We start from the raw sequence: 27,404 nt of genomic DNA on the forward strand, positions 1-27,404 counted from the left end.
ATTAAAATGGTGCGCGCAGCCAATACATCTCATCACAGTGGACGGCCGTATGTGGCAAACAGACGGCATTCGAGAGGTTGGGTAAATGTGGCCTTGGGTCGAATCAGCTGAATCCTGCACATGTGCAAAATAGTGACATTCTGAGAGAAGAAACAGAAGACGACATAGGGGCGACATAGCTCAGGAGGTAAGACCGATTGTCTGGCAGTCGGAGGGTTGCCGGTTCAAACCCCGCCCTGGGCGTGTCGAAGTGTCCTTGAGCAAGACACCTAACCCCTAACTGCTCTGGCGAATGAGAGGCATCAATTGTAAAGCGCTTTGGATAAAAGTGCTATATAAATGCAGTCCATTTACCAGAAGAGGCCATGCAAAGAGTAGTTAAACGTGTAGAATTTGGATTTAGGGGAGCAAATATGATGCAGTTAATTGCAATTTTCACGTATGAATGAAATAGTGCCACATTTAATTCATATCTATTTCAAACAGGGCTTAGCAACTGGTCCTGCTACGTAGACCTACTGTGACGGACTAAGTGGGATCAGACAGACAGACAGATATGGACAGACGGAAACATCTCTCACTCTCCTCTCACGCCTGGGCGTTCCCAGATTTAAACGAGGTGCTTCCTCACCTCCTGTTGAAGGGATTGTCCCCAGACACGACGTGGCTGCTGTCCCTCCCCGCCAGGAAGCTGATGCGGTCGTAGAAGGACTTGGCGGGAGGGGGCGGCTGCTGGCTGCTCTGCCCGATGACATCACTGGGGTCAGGTGACCCGCTGCAGAAGGGCTGGTTCTGGCAGGAGCTCTGCAGGCAGCAGTCGGGGTCCATGCAGTCGACCAGACCGTCTGCGAGCACACGGAGACACACCCACCGATGAGGCACGCCTCCACCCCAACAAACACCCCGCAACAAATGCACCGCAACAAATGCCCCACCCTCCTCAAATGTGCAACAAGCCTGTTCTTCCATGGATATCGTGCTTTTGACCAAGACGAGCTTTTGATATGGCAAATCACGGCAAATGCACTGCCCTCCTGAAATATGCAAGAAGCCTGTCGCTAAAAATATAATGTGCTTTTGACAAAGCCGAGCATTCGATATGGCAAATTGTGTTTGCTTGGAAAAAAATAAAAAAATAAAATAATATATCAAATATGCAAATTGGATTTGCATGTTCATAACACCTTTGATTAAGTCTGCCACATTAAAGGTGGCGTACGACTCTGGCTGCGCTTAATTTAGACACATTTCACCACGTCGCTGCTTTTATCTGTGTCATTAAGAGTGCCTCAACCGAACGTGCCTTCCGCAGGTCGAGGTGTCAGCTCACGTGATTACTCAACCCCATTTCCTCCAAGCACAAAGCCCCATTTTTTAAATTTTTTTCCCCCGCAATGACAAACTGCTGCAGACTAACAGCGGCACCAGGAAGCAGCGCAATGCCACCACATATACATCACTGTCCTGGCACAAGCAGAGAGGAAGGCCCAGACCGCCCTCCCCCTGGCACACAGAAAGTTAAAGTTTGCAGAGAGATTAGTTCTCCCACAGGTGGAAAGTGGAACTTGCATAAAACGCAGTCGTTCGTCTTTGCTAGTTTATAAAAAGCAAGCCCTACATCTGGCACGTACGTCTGGGGGGGGTCATAAAATGGTGTGTGTGATTGACACCCCCCCCGAACTAATCAGCAGGAAATGCATTTTTACAAGCCCCACCGCCAACATCAATCACGGGTTGCATCTCATTTTCTCTCGCTGAGCAGAGACAGACACAGTCTTATTTTTTCCTCGGGAGTTTTCCTCAGCAAGTGAGGCATTGTTGCAAAATTGCTTCCTCATAACCAGAGCGGGGTAATGCTTCTTCCCCCTGCTCTCCCCCCCCCCCGTGTCGCATTGTTTGTTTGTTTGTTTGCGCTTCTGCTTCTGCGGTCGGGAGTCATTTTGGGACGGCGGCTCTGGCTGTCCAAACAGAAGCGAGAGGCGGGCGGTACTTTCGCGGAACAGAAGGGGACGTTTCTAATCGGCTCCTTCCTTCCCCGGCTTTCGATGTTAATTATGCGCAGACGAAAGAGCGGCCCATTCAGGCACGGGATCGTGCTGCGCGGTGGCGGCTTCTCCTCGCGAAAGGAAGACCAAAAAAAGAAAAGAGAAAAAGACAAAAGCGTCAACTTCATTTTTTTATTTCCAGGGGAACAATTCCGAATTCCCGGGAAATGTTCCTGAAGAAATCGCTTCTGAAGCAGAGCGTCCCGTGTTCAGAGTCATTTCTTCTGCAGTAAGAAACACAGAAACACCCACCCCCCCCTCCTTCCCCGCCCCCCTGCAATATCCATCACATAAAAAGAGCATGTTTCCGCTCCAAGATATCTGAGCAATGTGATAAGGAGAGAGTGATGTGGAAAAGGCGGGAGGGAGAATAAAGGCTATTATTTTTGCACAGCAGAGTGAGTGAGTTCAGGTTCTACCTGCAGGCATGGCTGCACTCTTAGTCATTCATTATAACCGTTCCCCCCGCCCCACAAGCACACCTCCAGATTAAAGGCCAAGAGCCGAATAACTCCGCCCCCATCAGAGGCGGCGGCGGGGGGGTGACCTCAGAAAAAGGGCACGGCAAAAAGTTTGTTTACGCCACTACGCAGGGTATCAGGAAAACTCTTCCTGAAGTATTCAGAAGAATATTTTACTGACAGGCATGTAATTCAAACGGTTGGATTAGCTACTGAATTCAACTGTAATCGATAAATATAAATGCAACACAAGGACTGATGTATATTTCTTCTTAGAGCATTCTGAATATGCAGAAAAAAGCAAAGACTTGTTAAATAAATTTGCAAATGTCAGTTAGCAGATGGTTAAGTTTGGATCGATCTCCGGTAAAGATGTTGTTGTTTTTGAGAGTGTCAGGGAGCATCTGGTTCCCTTTCAGCGGGAAGTTCCCATCGAGAACAATGTTGTGCCTGGGCGTTTGCAGTGGGCTGAGGTTCTGACTCAAACTGATCCTCGACTCGACCCCAATCACCCCCCCCCCCCCCACCCCCCCTGCCCCCGTTGCCAGGCACAAGTGGGACTGCATGCAATTTGCCCGGCTGATTGCAGCCGCGGTGTTTTTTGTTTACCAATCAGCACAAATCAAACAAACAGGAAATGAGCCTCCGTGCTTCCTCCCTAATCCTCCGCGTTTCCCGCGCGCGACCGTCCTCACCTCCCTCGTTGTCCTTGCTGTCCGAGCAGAGGGTCTCCATGGCGACGTCGCACCCCGCCCCTCTCCAGCCTGACTGGCAGACGCAGTGCCAGCCGTTCTGGTCCAAGGTGCACCGCCCGTTGCTGTTGCACAGACCGGGGCACCCCTCTGTCAAAGACGATTACATCAGTTAGGACACGCAGAGGCAAACCCAGAGAGTCAGCATGGCGGGGGAGAAAAGGAACACCCTTCTCATTCAGAGCAAAACAGAAAAAGACAGAAAATAGAAAAAATAACAACATTTGGTGAACATATACTGACAGTGAAGTTCAGACAGGCCTTGAGAAATGCAAGGATGCTGTATTTTCACATGAATGTAACATTCACGGTTTTTCACAAACACCTTTCATTGTGTTTCCTTGTATTTCAACAGTTTTCTCTTTAAAAAATAGCATGTTTTTCAATCCACTGAGATTGGCTAGACAAAAAAAAGATACATAAATAAAATATCAGCTCAGCAATAGTACCTTTTCTGAAGATTATTCCACATTTTATTTAGTTTTCGTGGTTTACGTTCTCAGCAGACTGGTCTTTGTGTCGTACCAAACGGCCTATAGTTGCTTAACGCCTTTCATGTTTGCATTAAATCCAATACAGAGCTGAAAATAACAAGATAGGAGTTTTCTCTCTGGTCTTCCACCAGCAACACGGCATCCATGTGAAGTTACAGCACATTCAAAAAAATCAAAGCACAAAGTATAGTGAGGGTCGATTCTGCCGTCTCCACAGCTATACTTTATGCTGAATTTACATTCCTTTTTTCACGGAATAAGCAAAGCCCAGGAAGTAGCTAAAGCAGCTTTAGCATCTATTCTATAACACACATTGAGACTCAGGCCGCAGATGCATGGGACAGGACCGACAGGGTTATCCAACAGAACGCGTTAGCCGCCGCCGCCGCCGCCGCCGCTGCGCGCGGTTGGGCTAGTCCGGGACGAACAGGAATGAGATACCAGGAAGGACCACAATAAGACAGACTGATAGACTGAACAGAGACACGTTCACGCCGTGCTTCAAGACAAGAGGAGCGGAGAGAGAGAGAGAGAGAGAGAGCGAGAGCGATTGTTTACGACAATCTCCCTGGGGCTTTTGGGTTCCATTACCTTTAAATCCTATCTTGTCTGCTATTACGGGCGAGGGGGAAGGAGGAAAGTTTAAGAAAGAAAAATTAAAATACTCAGAACTTATCTCTGCCAAGGATGTTTCAGACCGACAAACATATAGGGGGAAAAAAAGAGGGGAGGAAAAAAAGCAGGACTGTTTGCAGACACTGGGTGGGCCTGGCACGGGATCAGATAAGCTGTTATTGTGCATTGTGATTAGAATCTGAGGGGAAAAAAATAAATTCTCCATGAGATTGAAGCCGTAAGAATCGTGTGTTATTGCTTCTATATCACATCAGTATCAGTGAAATTGATTGACAGTAACATTTGTGTGGAATGTTAAGTAATTAAAATTTTTATGTTAGTGCAAATTTGAAGCAGACATGCCAAAAACTGTGGCTTATTATTGGAATGCTATTTAAATATGGAATAGAGTCCAGGGGATTTCTATTCACATGTAAAAGATGTCTGTATTTAAATGGTTTACAATCAGGGGTGGACAAATAGGGGTGGTGAAAATGAATATTTATTGAGTTACATGATCGGTAAATAAACATTAACTTGGTAAAAAAACAAAAAACAATAACAATGTATAATTCTGTTAAATAAAGACATGGCATCATTTTGTAAATATTAAATAAAGAAAAAGAGAAAATATAAGTCATACAAAAATCAGGAGTGTTACAGGAGGCGCATATGAAAAGCATGTTTGAAGAAAAGGGTTGAAACACAGTACCTTTTACTATCTTATCCAGATAGTGAGCTTGAGAGGTGAAAGAGAAGAGAAGAGACAATTCAGTCGAGGGTTTCACAGGACAGGAGATTCGCTGGTCTCACACACACACACACACACACACACACACACACAAGTAAACAGAGGAAAGCTGACAGATGCTCAGGAGAGATGCCCTGACTTGCCTTTCGTCACCATAGAAACAACATCACATCATCACAAACCCCTTAGCCTTATGCTAGCGCTGTCCTTAGACTAACCGGATAATACCAAATCAGAGGCACTACCTCAGTGACTCCTTTTTATAAATATATATATATATCACAGCGATTGATGGATCGAAAGCGCTATCCCTGCACCGAGGTCAAATTGGCTCCTTGACCCGGAAATCATACATGAACTGCACTCACGTCAATGGCTCCCAGCCGTGGGTACAGTCCGCTCACTCCAGCCGTGTACAACCACTCTACAGCACAGCCATCGAGTTTAATCAGTCAGGACTATCTACAGAGCCCTCAACCCACATTCTCCAGCACTCAACTGAATGTGTTTCTTTTTAAATTCAACTTTAAGTTCCAAAATCCCTGTTACATTGTGTGCTGGGCTTACTTTAACAGCGTAAGTGTATTACAGTGCTGTTGTATTTAGACAGACAGGTCTTGGGTCTACAGTGTGCTGTTTTTATTGTTTATTAAAAAAAAATTTAACCACAGGCTATGAAATTAAGTAATCCCAGGGTTCATTTCTAGTGTTTCTTACAGACCACTTGTAATGCTGAATCACAATTTTTTGGCAGTTGGTCTTTGCCGTTCGAATGAAGTGGTAATGACATGAATCTGTAGTGTGCATGTGGATGTCTACCCAGAAATATTTCCCAGTCCCTGACGTACATTGGAGTAAGGTGGGGAGGTTTGGTTGGGGGGCGGGGGTGGGTGTGCGGTTATGGGCCTCAGCCTCCTTGGGCGTGGTACAATCACACATCAAATGTACGGTAGAAAAAAAAAAAACAATTACGCTCATTCGTGAACCCAGCCATTCCCCCGCCATTAAGCCAGCCATGTTTTCTCATTTGCTCCCCCCCCTCGGCATGCGGGAGAGGAGAGACCCGCTCACCCCCTCGTGGACGCCACCGCCTCATTATTTATCGGGGCCCCGATTCTGCAAGCTATGATAAAAGTGACATTAATCTGCGAACAATTACACGTTATGTTCGCTCAAGTTCAATCAGCCTCCCCCCTCCAAGGAGGGACCCAAGACGCGCATTGATTTACAATACCTTAATTGCCATGTCGAACACACCGCCTTTCATTGCCCTGGCTGGCTTCAGGTAAACCCAGAGTCAGAGAAATTGACTTTGTGTGCTTTAATCATGACAGCAAAGGCTCTGTGTGTTATTGGAAACAATGCAATCAAATGGCAGCATTGCTGTTCACTCCAGTGGAGCCCGTCCCCCATTCAACATACAGCATTTCAGTGAAGCACTGCAGCTTTCCACTGAACTGGTTTACTGGCATCAGATTTTTTTCCTGCACAACTCTGAGCTTACCTAGGAAACCAGAGACAGTGTAAAAGGTTACTTTGATAGAACCAATGAGCTTATTGTTGCTAAACCCAGCCAAGTTCCTCTCCTACATACTGTTATGATTTTGACAGAATAATGCTTAATATCTTATCACGATGACCATTAGACTCACTCAATATTAACCCTACATGGCCTTGAGTATAATATGCATAATTCTATCGCTGAACAGTCAGCCCTTCCATTTTATCAGTTTGTGAGCCTTTTCCTGAAAAGGGAGTTGTACTATAATATTGAATTGTGCACAATATATGGATTGGGCAATTTATCATTCTAAACAAGAGGTCAATTTTTTTAAAAGGAGCACGCACACATGCACACACACGCACTGAAATATGCAAAAAGGCACTGCACTCATTTTTATCCCCAGTTAATATAGTCATAGCATAATAAGCAGAGGTCTGTTTGCTTTGGGAATGCATGAAGATTTAATCCATTACATGACCGAACTCATCTGCAGATTTAGACCGAGGAATATTTAAACGAACAAACAGTACCAGACAGCACCACTCCACAACACCACCTATGATATACAGAGAATGCTAAATATATGAACTCGACTTTTTTTGGTTTACAAAATTTCTATATATATATAGCAAAATATACTGCATATGCTAAATATATAAGCATTTTGTCTTTTATTGGTTTTAAACATTCTTACATGCTAAGATGTCATCAACTCAGTAGTGTAGCAGTCTCAATGAGGGTTATTTGATTGCGGGTTATAGTTTATCTTGCAATAAGAAAGCAATTGAGGCTGGCTTATATGAAGCTTTTTTTGATAGCCTGTGGCATCCATAAATATCATTCACTTAAAAAAAAAAAAAAAACCCTTTGTTGCCAACACAGAAGAAACCACATACTCCTTTAATTGTGTATGGTCTCCAACTGCAGAAACCGTAACTGCTTTTTCTCCACACTAACAAACACACAATTTGTATTGGACATGAGTGTAATATATCGCCACTTCAGTTTGTAACTAATTGCCACCGTTTCAAACAGAGAGCAGTAAAAAAAGAAATAATAATAATGAAGGAAAAGAAAACATTCTCTGGATTTACTCATCGGAAGTCTTCCGAAGCGACAAAGGACGGATAACCGAAAGTCGCCCCCCTCGAAACTCCAGAGCTCGCCCGCGACAAACAATGGAGTGAGCCGGAGAAGCGATCTCTTTAAATTGCTGCAGCTGTCCCGCACACTATGGATGCCATGTAATGGGATTAAAGCTGCTTTGTCAAAGTGGAAGTTATTTAAAGTCTGAAAACAAGGTGCTGCCCTTGTTCTGGGTTTGGGTTTGGGTTTGGGGGGGGGGTTGTGTGAGGGGAAGGTAAATTAGCAGCCTTAGTCCCTCTCTCTCAGCTCATTTGATGAGAAACCTGTTTCCTGACACCGGTGGCGCAAATGTTTAAAAAGGACGGATCAGGAGCATTATTGAAATGGCCGAAAGGATTAATAACCTCAGGAATGTCGTCCTGATATGCTTCTCTAATCACTCTGGTACGGTCCCTTTGTGCTCCGGGAGATCTCAGGGCTTTAAGTTCCGGGATACACAGGAGGGCAGCGGTGCTAATTTAACAGAAGCCATGTAAACATGATTAGGGGCACAAGGGGTTTTATTTCGAGGGGTTCGCCTCTGTTTCAGAGGGAACAGACCTTTCTGTCCGTGTGGCTGGGCCCCAGGACAGGGGCCAGGGGTGTGGGGTGTGGGGGGGGATGGACTTTGCTAACGCGGCCCAAAAAAAAAAGTGGTCTCGTTCCCCAGCCTCCCACCAGTTTGGCTGAGGGAGCAAAGCAACCAATCACCGGGTTGGACAGTCAAAACCCGGCGTGGCTTTCATCAGCTCGATGAATAGGCCGAATCTGTAGCCGCAGTCAAATGTTATTAAAAAAACCCCCCCAAAAACCATGTATTTAAAGCTGCTGTTGTCCTTTGGAGTTCGACCCCAAGAGTTCCTTTGTTTGGCTATCTGATGTACGGTGGCCCGGAGGAGCGAGAACTACAAAATGCCAAATGTCCATTATCCAAATATCAAAGGTGCTTTATTAACCAATTCCTTTTAACAACATGAGCATGCTGCAACGTGAGCATTAGGACATGAACGGATACCTAAAGACTACCTCGTCTGTCCAGCTCAATTGTTTTGATGTCCCTTGCGACAGCCCAAGATCCTTAGTCTACCTGCTTGCAGTTTCCAAGAATTTGACTAAGTCCAATTAAGTTATATAATGGTCTAATCTCCCAAAAAAAAACCCTGGGCACCGTGATCCCTATGCTCACGGTCCACCCACAGTTTGTTAAAGGAATTCACAAAGCAACTTTTGATTAAGGAAACGAGGCGTATCTTTTGTGATTGCTAACGATCTCTAACTCTAGCTGTCCTGGTGCGTCTGAATGAAAAACAAATAGCCTGTCTCTCTCTCGCACAACTTCAAAGCATCAGCCAGTCCCCATGGCCAGGTTTCCGGTTGAATTGGCCAAACGCACGTACACAAAAATCAAAGTTGATCGATAAGCAAATCTATGTTAAAAGCTTGTAAATACCACAAAGGATTACCCCCCAACTTGCCTAAAAGAGCAAATAAATAGCAAAATGCCGGTAAAATTGAAAAGCTGCCTAAAAACAGAAAGCTTATTTGTGACTGAGATTAGGGTTCACAAACACCCCTGTTGGCAAGTAGTCTGTGTCTTATGGAGGATGCACATCATACGAAACACAAGTACATAGAGAGATTTCTTTGTCAAGATAGAATTAATAATGAACTAAACTACTGAAGTCTCACACACACACACACACACACACACTCAGATTCTCTGCACTTTCTTAGTTCTCTGCACGTTCCTCATCACCCCTCAAAAAATGTTTCTCATGGGGAGCGGAGCACCAGCATTTTCTACTCTGTGAGATTTTCTCTTTTTCCCTCCTCCACACACCTCTCAGAAATGTCAGGGCTTTGATAGAACACAAAGGTCAAGTGCTGTGCGAAGTGCACTCCACTCGGCCCACCCCCAGGTAAATAAGCCCACAGAGGCTAAGGGCTGCTGCCCCGTGAGAAACACTCAGGAAAAATAAAGATGGGGGTGGAGGGGGGGGTGGCAGAAACAGAGGTTGGCCACGGCTCCACTGCACCGCCGTGAAAGCTTTGTGTGAATAGCGGGGGTGGGGTTGTCTGGCACTACATGGGACATACCTGCAGGGGACCTGCTAATGCTGGGGGGTGGGGGGGGGGCTTAATTGTGGGAGACCTGCCCATACCGGGGAGGGGTGGGGGGCATACCTGTCGGGGACCTGCCCATGCTGCGGAGAGGGTGGGGGGGTACCTGCGGGGGACCTACCAGTGCTTAGGGGGAGGCGTACCCGCGGGGGGGACTTACCGATGCTGCAGTGCTCCCCGCTCCATCCCGGGCTGCACTCGCACTTGCCCTCCTTGCAGGAGCCGTGCTCGGTGCAGCGGGGGTGGCAGGCCTTCTGCTCGCACCCGGGACCGGCCCAGCCCTCCTCGCAGCGGCAGGCTCCGCCCACGCACACGCCGTGAGAGCCGCAGTCCGCCGCACACACCTCTGCGCCGAGACAAGGAGCAGCGGTCAGTACCGCGCGCGGCAGCAGAGTGCGCATTACTGTTCAGTTACTACAATATTACTGTTCATTTACTACAACATTACTGCACAGTTACTACAATATTACTGTTCAGTTACTACAGTATTACTGCACAGTTACAGTACAACAACATTACTGCACAGTTACTACAACATTACTGCACAGTTACAGTACAACAACATTACTGCACAGTTACTACAACATTACTGCACAGTTACAGTACAACAACATTACTGCACAGTTACAGTACAACAGCATTTCTGCACAGTTACAGTACAACAACATTACAGCGCAGTTACTACAACATTACTGCACAGTTACAGTACAACAACATTACTGCACAGTTACAGTACAACAACATTACTGCACAGTTACTATAACATCACCGCGTAGTTACAGTAGAACATTATCGGGCAGTTACAGGACAACAACATCACTGCAGGGACAAGCAGACCGCAGACTGCAACACGGGAAAGTTTCTGTCATTCACGTTGCGCGGTTCCTGTATGTTAGCGTTGTGTGTTTTTGTTCTTTATCTTTGTTTGCAGAGACCAAACAAAAATGTTTTGTTAGGCGCTCGTTATCCTCAGATATTTGTTCGACTCTGGCAGGTTCCAACATTTCAAAGCAGACCTACAGTGTATTCAAATATCACTTGGCAGATTGGGTAGAGTGAAATAAAATGGCTGCTGAATAAACCCAACGAAAGGTCGTCTCACTATTTTCAGCCACAAAACATGAATTTTGAAGGCTAGATCAACCACTCAGGAAAAGCCACTCTGTTTTGTGCATTTTTATAAAAGGAACACTGTAATTATTGAACTCAAAGGTGGTTAGAAAATGGTTTTTTTCGGCCTGGCGGCTAAACAGCAGCATGAAGCATTTCATCAAACCGCAACAGACGCTCAGGAATTCATTCTCTGATCCAGGCTGGTATGAGTCCTAATATCATTTTCCCAACGGCTTCCAAAAGCATTTAGGAAGCCAAGACAATTTGGAAACTCGACCGCAACTCCAGAATCTCTTTCTTGTTATCTTGTTATTAAAATATTTTTTTTTTTAAAGGTCAGAGAAGTTACAACACAAGGTCAGGTAAAAAGTTGACTTTTCTTTTTGTTTTTCTGGTTCCGGTCAAACTGCAACGATAACAGATGAGCAGCTTTGCCAAACCCAGAGGATATCAAACCCTGTGACTCATGGGAGTTGTTGATAGGGACCAAGTTCACTCATTTATGCACTTTTTTATTCCTCTCTTTCTGTTTTTAGGCAGTTCTCTTTCCCTCGGCGTGGAGCTTTTCCCCTATTAAAAGACCTTGAACGGTCTTGATTAACCTGAGCACTTTGGCATATTAACTGGGTCCGGAGAGAGTGCTGTTTGATTCTAAGGGCCCCCTTTTCCATACGAATCGATGCGAGTCAATTTTTCATTAGTGCTAAAGGTGTTTATCAGCTCTTAGCATGCAGGTTTCCAGAGTGTATGTGTGCGTGCGTGTGTGTACATGTGTGTGCGTGTGTGCGTGCGTGTGTGTACGTGTGTGTGCCGGGGGCGGTGGTGGGGGGTGGAGTGGTTGGGGGGGGGTGGTCGATCTGAGACAGGCTCTTACTAATTAAAAGTGCATTTAATTGAAGTGGAGTTCCCGGGCTAATTAACAGGAAAAGGCCGGACCTGCTGGGCTGGGGATGAGCGTTGGGCTCAGGTGTGCGAACGCCAGGCCCTCACCCCGCTGTGCCGCGAGCCCCCAGCCCACACCCCGCCCTTAAATATCGGCCCAGACGTGAGAAAAGATCAGCCGTGGAAATCTTGCGTCAATACTTCTCCCCACCCAGCTCCTCCCACCTCCCCACCCAGCATCCCCCACCTCCCCACCCAGCATCCCCCACCCTGCTCCCCACCTCCATAGCTCCAGCACCCCCGACCTCCCCACCCAGCTGCCCCCCTTCCCTCCCAGCTCCCCCCATCCTACCTCTCCAGCTCCCCACCCAGCTCCCCCATCTCACTTCCCCACCCAGCTCCCCCCACCTCCCCACCCAGCTCCCCCCTTCCCACCCAGCTCATGCAACCTCCCCACCCAGCTCCCCCCTCCCCAGCTCCCCCCACCTCCACAGCTACACTCGCCTACCCCCTGGCCCCCCCCCACCCCCCTTCTCAGCTCTTGCGGTAAATGTCCGTTCACCCCCCCCCCCCCCCACCCCCGCTGTCCTGTCAGGGACTAAACCTCACTATCTTCCCGTTATCGGCCCTTGCCGAGCGCAGACCTCTCCACAGGCTCCGGGTTGAAGACGCTCCCAAGCAGCAGGAGTCCCCCGTCTTTTTCATTACCTTCATCATTACCTTCATCATGTGCCCCTCATTGCCACTAGCTCCAGGCTTAATAGCCCACTTCCTCTATGGATAATGAATAAACATTTTATTATGGCGAATATCGGAGGAAGGGAGCCTTTGGTGAGGCGGTGGAGCTGGGGAGGATGGACCTGGGAGGGGGGGCGGGGAGTGGGGGGGCAGGTGCTTTTCTCTGGAGCACTTTGCTCAAACTGCTTAAATCCGGCCGTCTGAACGCGGAACAGACTGTGCGGTAAATAACAGCGCGAGAATTCAGAGCTCGCATCTGTTAGGTAACAAGATGTTATCAACAAGAGTGTGTCGGGACATCGTGCTAAGCCGTGTAGGTACAAAAACCGTCCGGTGTTTTCTGTTTGTGGCAGACATTTTCAGCGACGGGGAGGAAGTAGATGAATGTGACAAACGACTTGTTGTCGTAATTTTGGGCAGCAGGCAAGAAAGCTTCTCGGAAAAAAACAAAAAAAAACTCAGAAACAAAAAGAAAAGAAACAGACCTCGCTGAATAAATCTACAGGCTTTGCTCCGCACGTCTACAGAACCGTTAAAGGACCAATTACCAGCAGTCAATCAGCACAGGGAGCACAAGGAGGCCATGAACTGCTCATGTTGGCAGATTTAAGAAATCAAAATAACAACAAGGAGAACAAACATTTTTCAAAAGCTGTGGGGGGGAGGGGGGCGGGTAGCAAGGGTTTGGGGGGGGGGGGGTCTTACCGACGGAGCAGTCCGGGCCGGCCCAGTTGGCGTTGCAGGTGCAGGTCCCGCTCTTGGCCTGGTAGGTCCCGTGCCCCGAGCACTGGTCCGGACACGTGGTCTTCAGGATCTCGCAGGCGGCCCCGCCCCAGCCGGGGCTGCAGTGGCACTCCCCGTGGATACACACCCCGTGGGCGGAGCAGGACGGGTCCAGGCAGTCCACTGCGTGTGTGTGTGTGTTTGTGTGTGCGTGTGCGTGTTCGTGTGTGTGTGTGCACGTGTGTGTGTGGAGTGAGTTTGTTTGTGTGTGTGTTTGTGTGTGCGTGTGAGTGTGCGTGTGTGTGTGCGTGTGTTTGTGTGTGTGTGTGTGTGTGTGTGTGTGTGTGTGTGTGTGTGTGTGAATGTGTGAGTGTCAGACAGGAAATTGCATGAGAGGTGATCAATGTCCTATACTGCTGGTAGTCACATCTGAATTCCCTCCCTGTGTTGGCTGAACACTTCCTCTATACTTTTCTTTCAAAAAGAACAGAAAGGTGTGCATGGAGACCGGATTGGATCTGCTGATAGCCGAGCAGATGAGTCGAACCTCATTAAAATGTCAGTCCCTAGTTTAAGAAAGAAAGATGAAGTGATTTCCTGCTCTTGTTAACTGCAAGCGGGAAGCTGGTCTCTCTGTGGTCCCGTCAATGAACGAAGACCCAGAGACCTCACGGGGCGGATGTTCAGACGAACGCCGGGATTGTATTCCTCCTAATTTACTTTAACATGTTGGAGATGATGGGATTTAATTACTCACTTAATTCGATAAGGTTTTCACACGTTGGGCCAACGCCTTGAGAACTGAATCTGGTCTAGTTAATTGTGCTAAGTCTTTGAACGGGGATCAATGAAATCAATCCGGCTGAACACAGGAGTTAAGATCTATTCCTCTGGACGAAAAAAAAAAATGTGTGCATGAAGGTGTGTTGGCAAAATTAGAATTATATTGGGGCATCTAAAACTAATTCAATCAGTCGACAACGGAAAAATCCATTCCAATCTGCAATTATCATTACTACTACTGAGCACAAATACCCACGTTGAGGGGAACAAGGATATCAAAGAGCACATCCGAGTAATTACTCGCTTGACGAAGTTGAAAATAGCAATTGTCTGTGGCCTGTTCAGAAATGTGCCTTACAGTAAGACATTACAGTCACACAGCGCAATCAATGTCCAGTAAATAACAGCCGGGACCCCAGGGCTCGCTTTCCTCCAGTAAAAATTCAAATAGACCTGAAATATAAAACTTCTAAAAAACGAAGAAAGAAAAAAAAAAAAGGGAAATGAAATTTATCGACCGTGAACGAAGAATCTAATTTTAGGCGGACGGAGTTTGTTTCCACGCTGAAAACAGAGTTGATTTGGAGCGGCTCTTCTAAGTGGGACAGACCGCTAGGAGGTGGAGGGGAAGCCGCTTTCACACGGGGGGGCGGGGAGGGGGGACGATCACCGGCCTGTGAAATGGTACCCTAATTTCCGAAGGGTTGACAAGGCATCGGACACGCGGGGCGGGCGGTAACACTGTCACGGTCTCCAAGCGACCGCAGGAGAGGGGGCGGAGCTTACCTTCCTCGCAGTGGTCGCCCTTGTAGCCGGTGTTGCAGGCGCAGGAGCCCATGACGCAGACGCCGTGGCCCCCGCAGCTGCTGTCCACGCACTGGCTGTTGGGCACGTCGCACTCGATCCCCTTCCACCCGCTGAAGCACAGACAGCGCCCCCTAGAGTACTGCCCGTTCCCGCTACACAGCACAGGGCAGGCGGCTGCAGGGGAAACCAGCGAGACACGGATCATTTCCTCCTCCTCCTCCTCCTCCTCCTCCTCCGACTCCGACAGACAGACAGACACCTGTTCATTAGCCCAAATGGCGCACGTTTGTATATTCGCTCGTGCGTACGGAAACCGTAAAAAACGGCGAGCGGACCGAAGAGCTGCAAACGATAAGAGCGGAAGACGAGGGGCCGGTTTAATCGTCGTGGCAAGCGCATCTGGACCCGGCGCTCGCATCATCGACGCGTAGCAATTACACGCAACGAGGCGGGGGTGGTGTCTGGGACTTTTCGCGGGCCGACGTACCTCTCGAACAGTCCGGTCCGAGGAGCCCGGGAAAGCAGTGACATGTGCCAGAAAGGCACTCTCCGTTTCCATGGCAATTGTGTGGACACTCCATCACGGATTCTGTCGAGAAAAAAAAAGTAAGAACCTGAAGTTGGAATAACTGCACTTGTGCATCGCGTGCGAGACAGCTGCTCACTGTACACCAAGTTAAACAACATTTAATCAGAAATATTGTGTCCCCAGGTGGTTTGCATAAATACAAACATATTATAATGACCAATCCTCAGTCAGCCACAAAATTCTCTCTCCCTCACAGCCAAAAAGGACTTTCATATATTTTTTTTTAAATGCCATTAGCTGTTTTTGTCTTTATAGAGTGATAGTGCAAATGTTTAAAAAGGGAATGTCATTATCAGAATCCTGAGCATACTGTTTAGTATCTGTTTGAAAGCACGTCTGCTTTTTTTTTTCCCCCCAGCTGAATATTTCATTGTGAATAGCTTCAATCAGTCAGAGACCTGTTGAATCAATTCTGAAACACATGACAATTTCCATCCATTATCAAAATCAATGTGTCGCTCTCAAATGGCGCACGCGTTTCTCCCAAAGAGGAGGTTGATTTCAGGTGTGTTTATCGCACGCGTACGGTTTCGCCGGGTGTTCATACTGCTGTCAACACTGCCGGTGATAATGACTTCATTTGTAAATAATTTCATTTGACGCGGGTGAAGGATAGCGAAACTGCATCGCAGAACGCCGTGGCAGAATTAGCAGGTAAATGTACAGCGGGGGAATAGAATGGCTCCTGTTCAAATGTTTCACACGACAGGAGTAACAGCCCTTTTCTGTTACAAACACGACAAGACACTCAACCCAATGGACACACTGGTAGCACATGGTGATGTTCAAGTAGAATATACAGTATTTTGTGACTTTATAATGAAAATAGAGTTAGATATAAAGAACTTACATCCATGTTAGTCAGTTAAAATGATCAGAAATAATGATGTGTAGCAGGGTAATTAACGGAACAGCATTAGATATGCTGCATAAAAGAAGAACTGTCTAATTATGGGCAGTGCGTGCTTAGATTGCTAAGCTTCCACAGTATGGATGATGGTCGGTGGTCAGGTTTAAGGTAAGCTCCATGTTCCCCTCCCAGAGGTCTCCACTGTCTTACAGCACTTGCATACCACAGCGAGATCCACAATGTAATTTAAAAAATGTGCATTTTCCTCAATGATCAATAAAATGAATACATAAAATATTCAAACAGAAAGCTGAAAGCTAGAACATCCCACTGTGAGAGCATTAAAGAATGCCCCCAAGACATGGCATTGAATTCTTTTGATGTCTGCGTAAAGTTCTACATTCTCCAGAGCTCTTTCTGCCTTTAAATCGTCTGTACGTATCGCTCGCTGCTCTATAAGATCCCCCTCATTATCAGACTCTGCTTTGCTAACAGAGTGCGCGCCAGCGCGCGATCATTAAATCTCTTTTTGTGGAGTCAGTTCCGCGTATCGGAAAGGAGAGGCCAGCAGGCTCACCGATGACGATGGTGTTGTAGGACACCTGCTCCGTGTTCCTCCCGTCGTTGTAGAAGGCCAGGTGCCAGATTCCGGAGTCCAGGTACTGGATGAAGCCGGCCTCGTGCACGTTGACGGACCGCGCCCTCCGGGCCCCGCCCTCCGGCTCGACCAGGCTGCGCTTGTCTTTAGCGATGAGCCGACTGCCGTCCAGGAGCTCCACAAAATCGTACTGGAAAACAAAAGAGAGGCTTTCGCTGCAACCGCCACACAGCACTGTCCCGGGAAATATTTAAAACGTGCCAGAGAAACGTATAAAGAAACGCGGAGGCGGCTGAGAACGCAGACGGATTTTCAACACCTCAGAAAAAAAGTCTAACATCACAGAAGGAAGAAAAAAAAAACGGGCCGACTACCTGTTTTTTTATATTTTTATTTCGTTTTCGTTCTAAAACATTCGAACGCTTTTTTTGCAAAAAGGGAATTTTCATCAAAACATAAAAACATAAAAAGCAGCGAGCGAACTGTGTGCATAAAGCCGGATGCTGGAGGTAATAAAGGACATTTCCAGCGCCGACGTCGTTTCATCTTCCCGCCGAAACACATCAAAAAAATCGAAAATCCTCTTCATTTCCCCCGCTCCGTACAGGGGGGTTTAACGAGACGCCGCTCCCCTCTGATGCGCTATCCCCGAAACTTTGGCCATGGGTGAGGCGTGAAATACACCGCAGCTGCTCCGCAAAAGCTTGCCTCACAAAAGGCACATATTTTTTAAAAAAAAGTAGTATTACAACTGCACTTTCCCCCCATGATAATCTAATGTACAGAAAGAGCTTTTTTGGGTTTAAGCACGAGGGAGTCTGATGATGTACTGCACTGGTGACATGTTGCTAGCACAGCTAGCATTGGCTTTATTTTTTTCACTTCCCCATATTTAGAGTAATGATCTACTTTATGCTATTTGTTGCTACCCAGTCAGCATGCTAGGAAGAGCAGCTATATCCTTAAGTGACCCTCTCCATCATGCACACTCTTCCACATCACATGACTTACAGGACTAGAAATATCTTTTTGTCTTTGAGATTTAAAAAAAACACAAATGTGTGACAAAGACATTAAATAGCTTTCTTAATTTTTTCCAACCTTGAAATGATTTCTCTGCCATTTAATATACATAAAGACTATGACCTTAACCAGTCAGTTGGTCATGAATGTAAATATGAGTGCTGTTACACTTCATATTATCAAAATATGCATTTAAATGATAGCGACCTCAAAACAATTGAAATTTTTACACAGTAAAAAGCAGTATCATAAATAAATCACTTTTTCCAGAAAAGTCAAATAAAATTATCTTCTGTTTATCTCCAAGCTTAGCAAAAGGAGACTTAGGGGTGATTTGACTGAAGCTTTTAAATTCATAAAGGGGATTAACAAAGTGAACTACAAGAGATTATTTGAGTCTTTGAGGTTGGTGTTCATTTAGCAGAACGAGTTGAAATGAATGGAAATTTGCAAAAAGCAAATTCCGTACAGACATCAAGAAGAATTCTTTCACGCAGAGAGTAGTCAATGATCGGAATCGCCTGCCAGGTCACGTAGTAGAGGCAGAAAACTTTTCAGACCAGGTCTGATATGGTGTTAAATACTGTTGGTATCAGTAGGTCTGTATGTAATCAGAGCACTAGGTACAATTTAGTCAAGATAATGGTGAGCATTGTTGGGCCGAATGGCCTGTTCTCGTCATGATGTTATGTTATCTTCTTTTGCTGGTCTTGAGGAACAAAAGACATAAGAACATTTGTAACAGCTAATCTTCAGCTCAGAGATTTTAAACAAACTGCAAATTAAGTCCATTAAAATTGGATTGGATATCAATTGTAATTGGATATCAACAGTTTAAATCGAGAACATACAGGTCTTTCAGTTAGATGCAGCCTTACACGCGATGGAGGATGAGAACTGTTTGCAGACGGATGGTGAAAACATTTTGAAGAGGTTCGTTTGAGGCCCAAACAGACTTTCTTTCTAGTGGAGAGGAGTGAAGACGGTATTGAAGGCGCTTAGCTTTCTTGCCTCAATTCACCAGTAAGAGCACACGCCAGGATTATGTGGTGAAAGCACCTACTCATCTTAATCTCACAGAGGGAGGGGGGTGAGGGGGGGCAATAGTAGGTCAGGGGACGCCTTCTTATTGCCACTTTAACTGTGTGAAAGAAGCAGCACTAACTACCTCTAAAATATGCCTTTATGGTTTCGCCATTCAACTGTACAAAGGCGGCGTCAAATGAAATCTAGCTGCATGCTAGCATTTACTGAGGCTTAGAGGAACGAAGGAAACGCAGCGTCCTTGAATGACTGCTACTAAAAACTGAAAGCACTGAGGAGGGAACGTATGAGGGAGAAGGGGTGGGGGCGCTAAACCAAATGCAAATTGAAGTACGGAAAATAAAGGAAATCATTTTCATTTTAACTTAATGGCCAATATACTCCTGTGCCAATCAATGACACCTCTCAGACACTCTCAAATAGACACGTGGCAATTATAAAACGTGCTCTCTGGTTTCTAAAGAAGCAGCTTGTCAGCTACAGACAGAGTGAAGCATTTACCACCAGGTATCTCTTATGAAGCATTTTGTTTTGATTGAGTGCTCGGTCTCGGCTAACCTTGTAATTTTACATTGCATATATGTGTGGACTTTAAGTAACGAATACCCGGTCCAAAATGCGATTTTATTAAAGGGAAAATAATTTAAACAAGCATCATTCTAATGCTCGCACTCCAGAAGGGCACAGGATACAAGCATCATATTTCTATTATCATTTAAAAAATTTTTTTTTTTTTTTTTGCATCAAATTCATTTTCCGTTAAGAGCAAATGACCAATACAGTCTGTTCAGAGTGCCACTACATTCAAAAGGGCTTTTTTTTAGCGATGATTGCAGACACTGACCACTCACAGCCATCAAACAGGCACAACCGCTCTGGCAGCTGCTGGAGTAGAGGTCACAAAATGGAGGGCGAATTCCGAGGGCAACCTGAAGGCATTTTGAGAACAGGAAGGGGCGGGGGGGGGGGGGGGGGTAACAGCAGGAGTCACAGCCCCGTTTTCCGTGCGCGAATCAGCCAGGAGGGGGGTCCCGTACCTGCGTGTGGGAGGGGGGCAGCCCCTTCCTCCCGTACACCCCCACGAGCGCGTCCTTCTGCACGGAGATGTTGAACTTGAGGAACTGCGGCTGGTTGATGAAGAGCTGGGAGCGCCAGAACACCCCTGGCGGGACGTCCTGCATCGCCCGCCGCCCCAGGTCCACCTCCCCCGTGTCGATGGTGTTGTTCTCCTGCAGGAACACGCCCAGTCTCCCTGAGGGGGGGAAAGGCGGGGGGGGGACAGCAGCCATATACATTACATAACATTCAACAGACACTCTTATCCAGAACCACTTGTGCAGTGTTTGTATTATTCATATGGTGGATAGTATATGGTGGATATGTATACACATAGTACAGAGATATATACTGAAGCGATAGGGCTGAGTGCCTAGCTTAAGGGTACAGTGGCAGGACAGCACTGGGAATCGAACCTGCAACCTTTGCAAGCCCACACAGTGAAATGTTCAGCGTTAGATCAACTCATCCAGTGTACATCTGCTCCCTAATGGACTCACATGCACTCTGTGAGTGTTAAATAAACACTGGACATTTTACCGCGCAGTTACAAGCCCAGCTCCTGAGCCGATACGCGACACTGCCACCCCTGACCTGAAGGAACGAGCAGGTGAATGCCACAGCTGAAGCTGAAGGTGAGCTTCACTCTCTGCTACAGCCATTGATGGCAGGCAGACAAGGACGGAGGCTACAGCAGCAGAAGCCCGTTGCAAGGACTGTTTGAGCAGAGAAGTAAACATGTTTTTTTTTTTAAATATATATATATATATACTTAAAACATCTGTTTGGACTAAAAAGCACATTTCCTTTAAGAGTTTACTCAATCCAGGGTGACTCACAGTTAGGATACTACAGATTGTGTGCAAATGAACTGTGAAGGGAATCTGGTAGGGATCCATTGTTTCTTCCTCAAAAGGAACTGCAGTTTGAAACATATTGTTCTCGCCTCCAAAAAAAATAAGAGGCCCTTGGTGGTCAAAATGAAACAAAAACAAAAAACCTGACCTGGCAGTTCTGACAGAGCAACTTTAAGACAAGACAATGGGAATGAAGTTTTAAGTAAAGCAGTTTAATATTTACAAAAAAAAAATGTAAGTTTATTTATTTAGTCTATTTATTTTGAGGCTGAAAAAGACACTCATTTGATGATCAGTATCAGTATAACTCAACTGGGCTTAACATACACCTGTTAAAATACAGTGGCTTGGTATCAGATGTAATGGTCACGTATTATGCTGCAGAAGGTATTTATGAAATTCAGATGCTTCAAACAATATTATGAGAAGAAAAACAGAATAATTTATGAACACATAATCGTACACAGTGCTATTATTATCTTCATACCTATCAGAATGCCGGAGAAAATCCATCTTGGATGCCAGTAAACAACATGACCATTTAAAATGTCACACGGAAGAAATTTAGTGCTTTACAAAGAGCGAAATCTCCCAAGATACGACATGATTTAAGTATAAAGAAGTGCATGGTGACAAACGAGAGAAAGTCATTTCATTAAAGAATAAATGTACGTTTGGAGGCAAAACATTCTAGTGGGAGAGTAACAGAATGTGAAAAAGGTAAACATCTGTCTACCTGAGTTCTACAGGTTATGGAGTCATTTTGTGCCAGCCAGCTATGGGCAACAGTGCTCCACACGCACACACACACACACACACACACACACACAAAAACACACATGTACATACACTCACGCACACACACACACACGCACACACACGCTCACACACACACGCCCACACACACGCCCACACACACACGCACACACGCTCACACACACACACACGCACACACACACACCGCTGATCAGCGTGTTGTGAGCTGACTCAGGGCGCCTGTTGCCGTGGCGTCTGGGGCAGCCGCCGCCGCCGCCTCAGTGACAAGGCTGCGTCTGTTTGCCTCTGCCGCCTCCGACCCACCCCGCAAATCAGCCTCTCGCCGCGGTGGCATTTCCAAACTGATGAAATTTCGACGGCGGGAACAGAAGGCTCAATTCATCTCCGGCGCAACGAGGCCCGTGGCCACAGACAGAGCGTAAATAATTGTAAAAGACAGGCTTCAGACACATTTCATTTAGCGCTTTCTCATTCGGGCGCGGAGGCTTTTAATGGCTGACGTGTGGCAGCACGCGCGGCCTCCTCCGCCAGGGCCGTCATGCGTGCCTCATTTCTCTCTCTCTCTCTGTTTGGAGGCCGGGATTTATTTTATTCGGGGGGGATGAATCATTTAAATGGCAAGAACTTAATAAATGTTTCAATTTCTTCTCTTCTCTAATGGGGTCCATTTTAGCTTGAAAAGTAGTACCACAAAGACAGAATAACCCCATGAGGACTTAAAAAGATTATAAACAACTTTTGACAGTGTATCATGACCCTGGTTTTAATATTTTTAAATATTAGAACTACAAGCATAATAACTGTGCCAATTCTCATGATGACTCCATTTTAGGTTCAAGAATCTTACATTTAGCAATATTTTACACTATTTTCCAGATCAAAAAGACTGGCAAAAATTACTGTTTGCAAACTAAAAAAGAAAAAAAAAAGAAACTGTTGCAAAATCTTTTAGAATTGGCCAGGTACACCTGTGACTATACTGATAAAGAAAAAAAAATTTGTTACACATGGATTCCAAATTCCATTGGCTGAAGAGGATTACCCATGAGCCACCGTAAAAGCCTAAACTGAACTTCTTCAGAGTTCTGTTCAAAAGAAGAAAAAAGGCTCTTCTTCACCTTTGTTACAAAACATACTTGAAGATTTTATTTTTGACAAGCACAATCAAAAGCTCTGCCATTTATTGTCACCAGAACAAGCCTTACACACTCAATATAAGGATCTGGTGTTACAAAAAATGAAAAAAGAAAACATCTGTGATAATTGCAAAAACTCTCAACACACAGAGAAAAAAGTCTCACTCATCCTATATCTATCACACATACTGTACAGATGATCCCCATTGGGCTAAACTAATAAATTAAGCTAATAAATAGCAATATGTTGTTTCCAACATCTGAACAGAAATTGTAATAATATTTTTTTAGGAAAAAAAAGGTTGATTGGGGTTGCTTGTACATCACGTTCATCCATATGTTTAGGGGGGACATTTCTGGTACAATTCAGCGTTTGGGTATAGCTGTCAGTCTGTGATCTTGGGAGCAGCTGGCTTATCAAAACATTGGGGATTGACAGGACATTAGGTCAAGGCCCCCTTAGCCCGGTTTAAGCAGAAAACTCAAAATCTGCGACTCAGACCGACAAACAAACAACGGAAGGAAAAAAAGAAGAAAAGAAAAGATAAGCTGCTGATAAGGTCACTTTCGTCCGACCAGCACAGGCGTAGGAAAGAGGAGATGCATTAGCCTGAAGGTTGCGCAGATACGGTCCAGGAGTAAATTGTACCTCCTGATCCCTCCGCACGCTGCAGCAAGAAAGGCCAAACAATGCCCCGATGAAGAATATCATCACTGCAAAGCCATAACTTTACATCTTGCTTACCTATCTTATCAGCTTGGTGTTGCCGTACAGTCTATGCATATTGAAAAAGCGAAGAACTGGCCTCTCAGTAGACACATCACACATGATTTCTTCCCACAAGACTGATATTCTGTGACATTCCACCTCTATAGAAACATATAGTTTGCCCTACAGTTTCACCATATAAGACTTAAAAACATGTGCAGTTGCCTTTTCTGTAACATTTAAACTATTTTAATCTCTCTGAATGTTGGTATTTTTTTCACATTTTAGTTGAAAGTCCTTTTTTTTTTTTGTTTTTTTTTTGCCTCCGGTCGTGCGATCGTGCTGTGAGACTAGTCGTGCCTTTGTTAGCGCCGTCATGCCCTATCTGTTAGCGCGCGGTGAGCAATCTGCTGTAATTCATGGAAAATTACAATCCCACACAGTGAAATAAAAAACTAGACGAGCATATAAAGAGTTGCCTGCATCTATGACTCAGTCAACCATTTCAGTCTCAGCGTACGCCTTTAAGTTATCAAGAATTCTTGAAGAAGATTTGTAGATGTAATGAGCACAAACAGGCAGAGCACAGGTAGGCTTTGCGTGAGGATTAGTTTAAGCAGATATCACGAGGTTGGTGAAGCCACAAAATCATTCCAATTCAGGCTCTTCAACACAAGCTTTAACGTACACAATTCAAATGCTATGACACACAGTATTAAGCTTAGAATCTTTAAGGTGTTTGTTACATAATGTCATTATCCTGTTTCAGGCAGTATAAAATGAGGTCTAATGCGTTTATCTGTAATGGGTCTATAGCATCAGGGGTTTGTGGGAGGGGATAATACAGTTATTTCTGGGGGGGGGGGGGGGCACTGTGACATGTGGGATGAGGCAAACAGGCTTTTAACAACCGGGTCACAGGTCTGATTCCCAGGTGAGTCTCTGTCTCTTTTACCCTTGATCAAAGGTACTTAACCTGAATAGCTTCAGCAACCCGTCCAGCAGCTCAACACAAGAGCAAATGCGCCAAAATGGAATCCATTCAAGCTGCCTTAAAGAAGGGGACCAACCAAACAAATACTAATGATGAATATGAAGCTAATCGCCGCAGGACTAGCGCCAATGACGCGAGCTGACGGGGCGCTCACGATGGCGGTATGGGTTCCCCTTCTCCATTTCCGTGAGGTCTTTTTTTAGGGGAGCGCTCTCGAGCCGGCGAATCTGCGGCAGGCTGGCCTGCCTCACTGGACACCGAGTCCCAGGGTGCAGCGGTTCCTGAGCCACCGCGGCACGGAGAACGGAGACCCTCCTGCCGGTTCAGAGCGGTCGGGCCCGACAGGACTGCTCGCTCGCTCACTCACTGCTTTACGCGGCCAAAAGGCTGTCAGGTCATCTGTCTATCGCCAAGGTGAGCACGAGAGAAATGAAGAGAGGTGGACACATTATTACTTTGATTTTACGTCCGCGAGTTTCTGTTAATCCGTCCCTTTTCGGGGTGCCGGTTCGCTGGATGGAAACGTTCACCGTCACTTAAAAGACAACTCATAGAGGGAGGAATGGAGCCAAGGGTATCTCAAGCAAGAAAGCAGCCTGCTATTGATTGCCCATAAACGGCCAGATCCCGCTTCCTGACATCTTAATTAGCGGTACTTATGAGCGTTTAAATCTACATCAGCGTATATACAACAGACCGCTTTTTTTTTAACTTGTGGCTTCTTTTCGCAAATTACCTTCGCGGGCAGCTGTCTTCCTTAAACACGTGTTAATGGCGTCCGAGGTCTGTGCAGAAACGAGAGAGTCTGCCGACCATATAAGGCATATAAAAAAAGCCTCAAGGCAAACCCTGCTCAAACACACCTCAGCCTGACTGTGTCACACACAGCTGGGACACACACCTGAGGTGTGAGCACCGAGCTGCTGCTGTACGTTCAGCAGTTTCATACGCTCTTAACGTAAACCGCGACGTCCTCACTATCCTCATACTGTTCTTTTTTCTTTCTTTTTTTTTTCTCCCTGTCATGATTACAGCGCGTTAGCCAAGTCTGAATGGCGTACGAAGAAAATGCCATCTGTTTCGTTAATGGGGTTTACTTTGGGGCGGTCCAGCAAACATTAATGCCGATCTGTCAGCACCATGGCAGTGCTCGCAACATTAGGCGGCCTCTCTCTCTGTCTCTCGCTCTGTTTTGGAGGTCAGTTCACTTTAACCACACACACAAAAAAATGAGTAAGAACAGCATAAAAATGTGAATAAAATTTTAAAATAAAAATAAAAGCATCCACAAGTAACCTCAATTTAATTTGGCTGCGATAGACTTTTTTTGACTGATAAAGTCTCTTATCTCCAGTAGTAATTTCTTTTATTTGTATTTTTTTTGCAAAAATAAATAAATAAATAAATTCAAAAAATCTTTTTTTCCCCTCTAAAAAAGTCACTTCAAATATATTTTGACTTACAAAATGTTGTACCCTTCTGGGCAAATGGCTCAATGCTCAACTTTCTACATAACTGAATAAAGGCCATGCTCAATCAACTACAGGCTAATTGATATGCACTGTAAAGTACTATAGCTTAAAGCTAAACTCAAAGGCACACAGCACTGGGTTTGATCCTAAATCCACAAAATCAAAGTCTTGCGCATTCAGTTAAAAGAGCTGACTGCTATGAAGCTACGCTTTTAATTTCACCACTTTATGCTTTTCTCTAATGATAATTTACACAGTAGTTCAAGCTCTGCCCAATCACTTACTGATTTCAGTTTGTTAGAAGCCATGCTATTAAATGCCCATTGCATTGATCTTTCACTGAATAAGAATCCAAAGAACAGAGGAAGACATTCCAGAATGCACCAGGGACCAGGAACCTGGACAACGCCTGATAGGTCATCATTCTGTACGTGTGAGAATCCAGCAGTGTGGCATACACAGCATGGCCAAAAGTATGTGGACGCCTGACATCCAACATCTCATCCAAAATTATGGGCATTAATTTGGACTTGGTCCACCCTTGACAAAACCATTTCTATATGGACCAAACTGTTGGGGAAGCACACATTTGTCTAAAATGTGATTGTATGCAGCATCATTAAAATCTGCCTTCATTGGAAGTAAGGGGCCAGGTCCAAAGCCAGAAAAACGGCCCTGGACCAAGGGGTGTCCAGACCCTTGTGATCACACAGTGTAGGTTCAAATTCTGGAGTGCTGAAATGCTGCAGCTGAAGACCACACGTGGAGCTTTATCGGCACGGCGATAGGCAAACCTGCGTTACCAAAGCAACCGGAACAAGACTGCTGAAAAGCAGAAGAGGATGTACGATGTCCTCAGAGTCACCCCAAAGCTGAGCAAATTTCGGAAATGGTTTGACAACGAGCGAGAGAGGGCGCATGCATCAGCCGAAGGACACAATATTACACACGATGCACTGAGGTACGGTTCGGTGTCAGTGACTCCCTCGTCTAGTGCCGGCCTCACCACCCTTATAAACGCGGGAGGTAAAACAACCGCGTCCCGGTTTTCCCTCTTACCGCTGTCCGCCGAGACCACGGTCGCCGTGTTCGTGGGAGGGGCGTCCGACTTCACCTGCCCGTTCTCAAACGTGTAGCCTTCCGTCTCCTGGAGCTGCCAGTTCAGGCCAAACAGGTGCATGGCTGCAACAACATAAAAGATACGTCAGTGGATTTGTGAGGTCTCACACACACGCGCACGAACGCACGCACGCACGCACGCACGCGCGCACGCACACAGTGACAGGGTAATGTGACTGTCAGTGCGAGTTCCTTCATCGATTTCTTTAAAATAACAACTCATAGACACATCCATAACAAACAAACAAACACACACACACAGTTTC

The 27,404-nt window shown here is 45.9% G+C and overlaps 1 protein-coding gene across 13 annotated transcripts in view; it reads right to left on the reverse strand.

The window, feature by feature from the left end:
- Positions 1–27,404, reverse strand: part of si:dkey-237h12.3 (teneurin-3) — a 335,946-nt gene that overhangs the window by 39,217 nt on the left and 269,325 nt on the right. For 8 of the 13 annotated variants that reach the window (XM_064345147.1, XM_064345148.1, XM_064345156.1 and 5 more), the window contains 11 exons: positions 27,079–27,201; positions 20,056–20,270; positions 16,931–17,141; positions 15,402–15,503; positions 14,894–15,088; positions 13,307–13,507; positions 10,029–10,214; positions 5,080–5,106; positions 4,344–4,364; positions 3,202–3,348; positions 632–845 (listed from right to left, as the gene is read on the reverse strand). In XM_064345147.1, the coding sequence (XP_064201217.1) occupies positions 632–845; positions 3,202–3,348; positions 4,344–4,364; positions 5,080–5,106; positions 10,029–10,214; positions 13,307–13,507; positions 14,894–15,088; positions 15,402–15,503; positions 16,931–17,141; positions 20,056–20,270; positions 27,079–27,201 (1,642 nt within the window). The remainder of the gene's footprint in view (positions 1–631; positions 846–3,201; positions 3,349–4,343; positions 4,365–5,079; positions 5,107–10,028; positions 10,215–13,306; positions 13,508–14,893; positions 15,089–15,401; positions 15,504–16,930; positions 17,142–20,055; positions 20,271–27,078; positions 27,202–27,404) is intronic. The other 5 variants (XM_064345154.1, XM_064345158.1, XM_064345157.1 and 2 more) reach the window with 2 other exon arrangements.

Source organism: Anguilla rostrata, chromosome 7 (assembly GCF_018555375.3).
Source record: "Anguilla rostrata isolate EN2019 chromosome 7, ASM1855537v3, whole genome shotgun sequence".
Taxonomy (NCBI): domain Eukaryota; kingdom Metazoa; phylum Chordata; class Actinopteri; order Anguilliformes; family Anguillidae; genus Anguilla; species Anguilla rostrata.